Consider the following 9207-nt stretch of genomic DNA (forward strand, 5'->3'; position numbering starts at 1 on the left):
ACGTTATTGAAAAAATATCTATACTATTGGATTTAGAGACGGGTGATTACATGAACTCAATTTTAAGTTTCAATAATGTTTATGATATTGGATTCAGAGACGGATGATTTCATGAACTCAATTTTAAGTTAAACTATTAACGTATAACTTTGCTATTTTAAAAAGATATTGTTTAAAAAAAATTATATAGATACTAAAAAAGTAAAAGTTTTTTAGGAGGTAAAATATTATAATTCATCCATTTTACCATCGAATTTCACATAACGCGTTTGTATGTTACATATACTTTTCTTTCATTTTAATATCTATCGTAACTTCCATTAGAAATTTTTAGATAATTATATCGTCAATTATTAAAACTTGACATTTGTGATAATAAATATATTTTTGTAAAAACATGATTGTTCTGCTCCGAAGTCTTTAGACACGTAATTAACATATTAATTATTGTAAGCATGCTTTTTAAGATAGTAATAAAAATAATCATGAGCCTAAAGCACAGCCAGAAATACCATAATTCTCGACGACCCTGGAACAAACGAAAGATTGAAAATTACGGTTACAATGACAAGATGATAAATGAGACATCTGTTTGTCTAAATTAAGACAGTATACCACATGGCAGAAGATTCCATCCGACGTGAGTTTACCCTCTTTAGTGAACCACCATCTTTATTAAATTTTGATATAAAAAAAATTACAATATTCAATTAAAGAACCCCCAAAATTAGCAAGTGCCACTGAGAGTTGTAATTATAGCATCCGGGGATCCATATTTGTGTCATCTAGCAGTAAATATTGAAATATATATATACAAAAGAGCAGTTGTTCATCAAATCTGTGCTCTGTTATAAAGAGTGGGAAAAAAAAAATCAAAGTCTACTAAGAATGAGTATCTGCCATCATGCAAAGGAACTGATAAAATGACGCAGCAAAGGCCATGACAGGACATGGATACTCGAAAAGTATGATATGATGATGACTCTCCTAATCCAGTAGTTTCTCAGCTTGGTTCTGGTGGCAATACTTTCAGATTCCGCATCCACTCGCAGAAGCTTGGATCATCAAAGTGAATAAAACTACTTTTCAGCTTTGTCCGTTGTTCCGCAGTCAAAGTTCGAAGCTGAGGAAATTTTGCTTCCTGTATCCGCAAATGGATTAGAGTAGGTTCATTACTCAAAAAGAGGCAGGCAGCAATGATAAAGTTACTGCTATTGGACGGGCCATTAACTCCAGAGCATACAGCAAGTGGCATATATTCAAGACCAAATTGACATCACCAACCTGTTCGTAAGGTGGGTCTTTGTGTGCTGGTATCAGCCTAGAGACGAAGTATCGTGCCTGGGAGCTCCCTTCCTGTTATTAAACATAAATATTGCGCGCAAATATTCTGAGGTTTTTCAACATATATGTGTGTGTGTGTGTGTGTGTGTGTGTGGATATGCTGATATGCTGAATGCTTATTACATATATATATATGTGTGTGTGTGTGTGTGTGTGTGTGTGTTATTTTTTCAATTTAAATAATCTTAACTAATTCTTATTAGAGTTTTATTAAATCCAAATCTACCATACCCAACTAGCCCAAAATCACATAATCACACCTGGCCCCGACATCATTGTCAGGTACTTGAGACAATTGGGCTGGATAAGTAAAAAATGGGAGTAGTATCACGGGCCTAGATAAATTGGGTCTCTGCACTTATCAAGAAAATTATAGAAACAACAACTTGGAGAAGTGGAAAGGGATTAGGAGGGGGAGAAGATAAAGTAGACGGGAGAGAAGGGAAGGGGATTCATTTATTGTGTTTTGTTCTTACTAGCTTGTGCTGGGGACAGGGAGAGTGAGTATATTCTTCTTTTAAAAGGATTCCATCCTTGGCTGAGATATTTCTCAGATTATATTTCATATTTCATATTAATAAATTTGTCTTCCTTTTTCATTAGTCAATATTTGCAGAATTAGAAATGTTTGGAGATCTAGATCCTAGCAATCATCACCCACATTGTCGAACCCCTACTATCCACAAAATTTAATAAAGATGTCATTGTTCCACGGTTGAAAGAGGTGTGCGATGATCCCTTCTTAAACTTTGATTAAATTCACACTAATCAAAACTTAAATCATCTAATCCCATCCGACCCAGACACAGCGTCACCCACCCCCTACTATCTACAAAAATTAATACCTTGATGAACTAATGGAATGTGGACGTAACCAGAGCAAACCACAAATTTTTCATTATTTATTTAATGAATTAAGCATTTAGATGGATGTGAAAAGATCAAAGAATGTAGATTCCATTCATCATACCAAATCAGAAAAAACGAAGTCTTCAACTAGATGGTTTACTACGTATTCTTCTTTCATCCTTGTTATTTGTTTGAAGTTAGCATCTTCGTAAATTTATCGTTGTCATTTTTCGAAAAAGGGTAAGATCTACCTTGAATGCAAGAATCCTAGGAGCAGGAAACCTCATCTCAGTAAGCTCTTCAGACAATGTCCTACATGCCGCCAAAGCTGCTGCACTTTTTCCTTCCTGTGCAGCTAGCTCAGCACCCTGCATATTACCTAATCATAAGAAAGGTCTATGAAAAAATGCAACAAATAAAATAAATAAGGTAAAGAACCTTTCCCAGAAGTCATATTGTAACACATTTATATGACACATGAGTTCTGATCTAGCTGCCACATACATAAAGCTAAATCTTGCACAGCATCACCACAGAAAGTTCAATGTTTAATAGACTCATGCATGTTTGATGTTCCACATACAAAAACAGTCTCCATGCCTTAGCTAACCCAAATTCTCACTGTTGTTACAAGTCTACAACATAATATTACAGTCAGAATGTTGAAAAGGTTCAAGAACAGTAAAGGGTTCATCAATTTACTCTGACGGAAAAAATTCCAATGAAGGAGAAAATATTCATGAGTCAGACAGAGGTTGCTTTGTCTGTATACAAATATGCTTTAGATAATGCGATTATTAGACAGTCTGTACAATTTCACTATGAGGCTAACAAGTCCATCCGACGCAATGAGCTTGATCTCATATCAATAACAAGAAAAAATTTATTTATCTGTCCACTACGACAAAAACCAGATCAGAAACATCCATTGTTATGAAGGAAATAAATCAGATATAAAATATACAAACTAATTCGAAACATCTTCACAAGGAGAGCAGCAAATGTAGGTGAGATCTAAAAAGTATAGGAATATTGTTTGTATTCCTCCAAATTCCAATTAAGTTTATCGTCAAAACATGCGAAGTCAGAACTGTATTTCGGATACATACTCAAAAACATCCAGTTTAAAAAAATTGGAATCGAAGAACATGTGACGCGCAACTACAGAAGACTGTACAAATAAATGATATATGGGTAGTTGCCAAACTGTAGAAATTGTGACAAAATTCTCTGGAGTATTGCAAACCAAGCACATCTGGATGTTGAATTCAATTGAATGGTCTGATAAACTAAACGTAATTTAGTACAGAAAAGCATACCAACCAAATGAAGATATCTGTCCCGTGATCAAGAACAACTGCAGAATCAGACTGCATAGCAAGATCGTAAGCTGGTAACTCCTCAAAAGTTCCACCGTCCCGATGCATAAGGCATCGAGGTGCCAACATGCGTAGTGATAGATCAAAGGAAGCATTGAGGAACAAAGATCGGTAAACAGACCACTCATCTTCGTGACCAAGTATACTTCCGAGTAGAGGACCTCTTCTAAGATGAAACAAGTGTTCTGGCAATAATGAGATTTCTTTGGGGTATCGATGAAATTTTGACTTTGGCACTTGGGAACCAAATTTACTTGCTACATCTTTAATTCTCTCGTCAAGTGATACTCGCATACCAAGAGCATCGTTTAAGTTTTTCGCTAGTAAAATAGTTCTTTTTCCGATAAGAACAGCAGCCACTTCATCTTGAACACTCTCTAGATATGCTGAAACACTATCCACGGTAGGGAGCCTAATGGTAATCACTCTGGAGATCTCAGCTTGATAAATATTTGAATACTGAATCATAAACTGGAAATAGACAAAATCACTCTTTATATCTCTGCCGGTCTCCATGTATACTGCAAAAGTTTGCGTTTCTTCAACACTGAGCATTTTTATAGCAAGACTACTGTCATTCTTAAATGATTCATGGTTATCGTTGTGTGCCTCCTTGCCAGGGCCTACCACTTGACTAACAAAAATATCATCTGAACAACGAATCTCCAATAGACCATAAGAACCAGCAGCCCGAATAGCTGCTCTCTGCAAATTCACACCAAATGCCTCTCCGAAGTCATCATGGAGAATCAGGATGCCTCCAGAAGATTTTGCAAGAGGTAGAAAAACAGGAACTCGAACTGGGCATGTTCCAGCACATAGAATGTCAACCACTGTATTGCGACGATAAGCTTCACAACCTAGATTCTCCATCCACTTCAATGCTACTTTCTCCATATATGCATAGTTTGGATGACCAAGGGAATGAGGAACTGAACCAGGACCATAAGTGTTGGGTCCACCAGCGCACACAATTATCCTGCTACTTCCACCAGGCCTTTTAATAACACCTCTTGACACTTCAGCTGATGGCCCTTGAATTATAGCCAGGGCAACCTCCACTGCAGTACCTAAGCAACGATCTCTAGAAGCTTCAGGCAAATTCAATTTATATGCCCTCAATGATGAAAGAATGGCCTGCGCAATGGGAAGAGAAGCATGAATCGGCGATAAGTATATTCCAGTCCCATATATCAGTGCTCTCAAGGCGTCCTCACTTGGTGATTTACCACCAGGAAGTACATCAGTAGATGCCGTGGATTCTTCAGAGAAATCATACACTGAAACTGCACGGCCATAAAGCACAATTCCAAGTCTTGTACTAGGTGGTAAGGAATCTACAAATGCGTGCAGGGAGCTCTGAAGATGCTGCAAGTGTTGTTCATCTAAACATTCATCTATAACTAGAACTACAGGGGCTGATGTTCTAGATTCAGTCACCGGGATATAACCAGGTCTTTTGTTCCCTGTTTGCACATAATCAACGAGAGGGGAAGAAAGTTCGGGTAAATTTCGGAGTTCTTGTTTGGTTTGAGCTATGTATTCCCCTTCACTTCCATTCAGACTCCGGCAAATTACACATTGCCATTGGCCTGATTCAAGTAAGATGTTGCAGTAAATATTGGCATAAGATCCACAATTGTGACATCGATGGGGATCACGTTGTATTATTTGAGGACCTGGTGAAACCTCCCTGCCAGGAGAAATTAATGCCCCAAATCCTAAACTAGGCACATTGGCTAGCTTCTTCTGTTTGAGTACCTGAAGGATCAAAATGACGAGGGGGAGAAGCAAATTATTTTGTAACTCAAACACCATAACATAGTATTGAATATTAAGACAATAGTTTCAAATAAGAGTCCTGTTCGAATTATTCTTCCATAACTAAAGGCGAGGTGCTACGGACGAAACACGACAGATAACAGGTTTCCCCTTATACATGGGTAACAGTTTCAAAAACTCCAGTTCATTAGGAATTCATCAAATACACGATAAAAACTATAGTTTCTTTTAAAAAAATTATCTGAAAAATACTAAATTCAATACGTGCATTGGAAAGCAATAGTTTCTTGAGCATCGTAGAACAAAAACAAAAAATACCTTGTGGGCTGAGAATAAAATATTTGGAAACTCCATATCATGCTCCTCTGTAACATCAGAAATTTGATGCTGCAATTCAACTGATCCATTTGAGAAATGAGGAGGGGAAGAAGATGGAAAAGATGAACCAGAAGAATAAGCAACGGGCTGAGGAGTTGCAGGAGAAGTTTTAAATGGAACAGCAGCTGGCTGGAGCGGAGATGAAAACACGGGAGGACTAGGTGGAGTGCTCATATGAGGAACAAGGCTTCCAGTTCGGACTCCATTCGCTGGAGATAATAATCTAGGAGGCCTTGTTGATGGAGAAGGAGCCTGGTTTAGTTGTGCCAAAGGAGGAGGAAACGTTGGTCCTGGTGGTGAAAACCATGACGAGGGTGAGGTAAAGGAAGGGGCACTAAATCTTGTATCAGGAACTTGGAGAGGTGATGGTGTGGCTGGGTCAGTAGAAATGGTAACAGAGGAAGATTGCTGTTTATTGGCCATCAAAAAAAGGTGCTAAATCAACCTAATCTCTCCCGACCTTTTAGTCGAGTACATGCACCACCCCCAAAATCAAAACTACAATTTGACGTTTTTGGCATCTACGAATATTCACCTCACCCGACCACCTCCGCACCGAGGAAAATCAGAAGCAATGAGGATTCACGGAAACACAGTTCAAATTTCACAAGGAACGATTCTTCAGACAATCTTAACATCAGCCGATGCCTAAATATTCTACAAAAAAAAAAAAAGCAAGAATTGTCACGATCTATCCCTGATTGAAAACTGTTCAACTAGCGATTAGCTGTTAAATCTGGGTAAGAGATGGGTAATTCAGACAAGGAGGGACAGCTGCTTAAAAACATGTAATTCCAAAAACAGGAAGATATTTTCAATATTCAAATCGAAACGTACATACCTCGATTCGCGAATACTTATAAAGACAAGAGATCCCGTTGCCACAATTCGATCAGATAATTTGTTTCGGTTGGGATGGGTGTCAGGATCTAAAATCATGTGTATCAACTGGGGTTTTTGTGCGCGTGTTTCCACGGGAGTTTGTTGGCGCGTGTAACAGCTGGCAATAACTACGCAATTGATTGGTAGTTGATACGACACACAATCCACGCCATCGTGGCAAATTCGATGTTGTATTCGGTCAGGGGAAAAACTCATTTGGTCCCCAATATTTAGCAGGGAAATTGGACTTCACTTCTCAGCCATCGTTTTTTTTTTGTATTCAGTCCCTAGGTACTTTTTTAGTACCACATTTTCACATAAAGTGTACCACATTTCCACATGAAATGTACCACAATTTGTATGACATAGTACCACAATTTTGTGGGTAGGGAGTGAATCCAAATAAATGTTTTGATTGGGGATTTTTCACCAACTTCCCCTTATTTAGTCGAGTCTCGGTTTTATTCCTATTATTTCGATTTAGTTCTAAATTTTTTAAATTATGTTTAATTTTATCCACTAAGTTAAAAAAAAAAAAATCAAAATACCCAAAATAACTTTGATTTCATTATTTTTAGAAAAAAATTATACAGAACCATAAAATTGATATCAAAGCTTAGAGTTTTTATTCGAGATATGCTAAATTTTATTATTTAGTAAATTTCCTTGCTCATGAGAAGATTTTTCTCAAAATATAGATATCAAGTTTTATTTCAATAATTTGGAACATTTAAAATAGTAAGATCTAACAAATGTTAAATAATACAAGCAATTAGGAATGAATCAAATTACTAAGGTAAAATTATAATTCAAAGTAATAGATTCTTACAAATAGTCTCGAATTCATCTAAACTCTCAGAAGATCTTAGAGAAATCCAAAATACGATACAAAATTATGACAATCAAATATATTATATACCACAAAAAATTGAAGATATAATTGAAAAATAGAAATAAATTCTTGAAAATTTAAAGGATACTCAAACAATAGTCCAAACCTTAGAACAAAATCTCGGTTCTAGCAATAGGATTTTGGGAGTGAGATTACGACTATACTTTGGTACCAAACATTTATTACATCAAATAGGGTAGGCCAAGGTAATGTAAATATTTTTAAACGGTGACGCAAAATTGATCGATTTCATCAAAAATGTCTCAGAAAAAAAAATAATCTGATGACAACAATAGGAAGGATTCAGCTCGATTATTTCCAAGACCCTACATAGTCTTTTGCACACCTCAAAATCGTAAATATAAAAATGAATACAACTGAAGGAGACAACCCATAGTAAGCAGGATAATTTCTCAAAAACCACCAAGGAAAAGTGTGAGATCAAAATATACAAAAATGAGAGGACCCGAAGTGATTTTCAAGTTGGTGGAGAAGTACACCCAATAGAAACAATGTCAAGAAGGAAACAAATTCCTTTTCACCAAACACTCTATGAAAAGACTGTTATAAAAAAATTCATCCTTCCGAGGTTATACTTAACCTTGGTGTACTAGACATGAAAAACAGAGAAGATTTCATAGATGATTAGACATCTATCGTAATCGCAACAGAGTTACTTGATCTCAACAGATAATGATTTATTAAAATTTTAAAATAATTCTTATGGGATCATTCAAAATTGCTTGGGACATGACTTAGGCAAAGACCAAAGAGTCATTCTTAGTAAGAGAATTTCTTAGCGAGATAGCCGGAAGAATGACTATCCTATTTAAAGCTCGGTTTAAAGAGGTTGATTATTTCAATAGTCAATATATTAAACACTCAATCTCAATATAGTCTTGAATTACATGATATATGTTTAGTAGATGAATATATTATGTTATTTAATAAATATAGATGAAATTCATGATTCGAAGAAAATACAACAATGCACTTTTCTTTGCCAAAATTTCAATTCCCTAGAGATGAATGTTAATAAGGGAATATATCCCTGGTAATCCATATACTCTGGCCAGACGAGCCAATTTTCTGGTGTCATATGGAGCATTACAAAAGAATTACAAACAATTAATGAGATATTAATAAATGTATTCATTTATGTTGTAAAGAAAATTATCTTCACAATCATTGGAAGTAAGTCACAAACACAATTTTTTTTATATTTAATCTTTATGCCAAAAACAGAAAAAGTAGAGGAAGTTATTGAAAAAAGAGAGCAGTATGGTCTAGACAAAAATTCGGATCTTACAAATCTGAATAAAGAAGTAGACCATAAAAAAGTATGAATTTAGGGATGACAATTTACTCCAAACCCGATAGAGAATTCGATACCTGACCCAAATAGAGGAGCGTATGATGAAATTTTTTTACTCGGTTATATAAATAGATGATCAGTATGGATATTTTCGGGCATGAAGATGGAGATGTGTCTTAAAGAATCATATTTATACCAGACCCGAATACCCGATTAAATCAATATAAATATATATATATATATATATGTGTGTGTGTGTGTGTGTGTGTGTGTGTGTTACTTCTATTATGTTTTTGTTGAATGATATTAGTTGAATGAAATAGAAAATTATTAGTTTAGAGTTGATATTATTTTTGTTGAATAATGATGTTAGGATAACTTATTTA

The 9207-nt window shown here is 35.7% G+C and overlaps 1 protein-coding gene across 9 annotated transcripts; it reads right to left on the reverse strand.

The window, feature by feature from the left end:
- Window positions 1–576: 576 nt before the first annotated feature.
- Window positions 577–6729, reverse strand: LOC140967264 (protein transport protein SEC23 A-like). 9 transcript variants are annotated; one of them, XR_012173561.1, is made up of 6 exons: window positions 6574–6729; window positions 5673–6389; window positions 3517–5333; window positions 2445–2561; window positions 1285–1356; window positions 577–1141 (listed from the first exon to the last, which is right to left on the reverse strand). XR_012173561.1 is itself a non-coding variant. In XM_073427688.1 (6 exons), exons 2-6 carry the CDS (start codon window positions 6153–6155, stop codon window positions 1004–1006), a joined length of 2631 nt encoding a protein of 876 aa, XP_073283789.1. In that variant the 5' UTR covers window positions 6156–6389; window positions 6574–6725; the 3' UTR covers window positions 577–1003. The 9 variants fall into 9 exon arrangements, 6 of the variants coding, with proteins under 6 accessions (XP_073283789.1, XP_073283792.1, XP_073283791.1 ...); XR_012173560.1 differs by having other exon boundaries at window positions 2445–2572; window positions 3513–5333; XM_073427688.1 differs by having other exon boundaries at window positions 3513–5333; window positions 6574–6725.
- Window positions 6730–9207: the final 2478 nt, after the last annotated feature.

Source organism: Primulina huaijiensis, unplaced genomic scaffold, assembly GCF_012295235.1.
Source record: "Primulina huaijiensis isolate GDHJ02 unplaced genomic scaffold, ASM1229523v2 scaffold24871, whole genome shotgun sequence".
Lineage (NCBI taxonomy): Eukaryota > Viridiplantae > Streptophyta > Magnoliopsida > Lamiales > Gesneriaceae > Primulina > Primulina huaijiensis.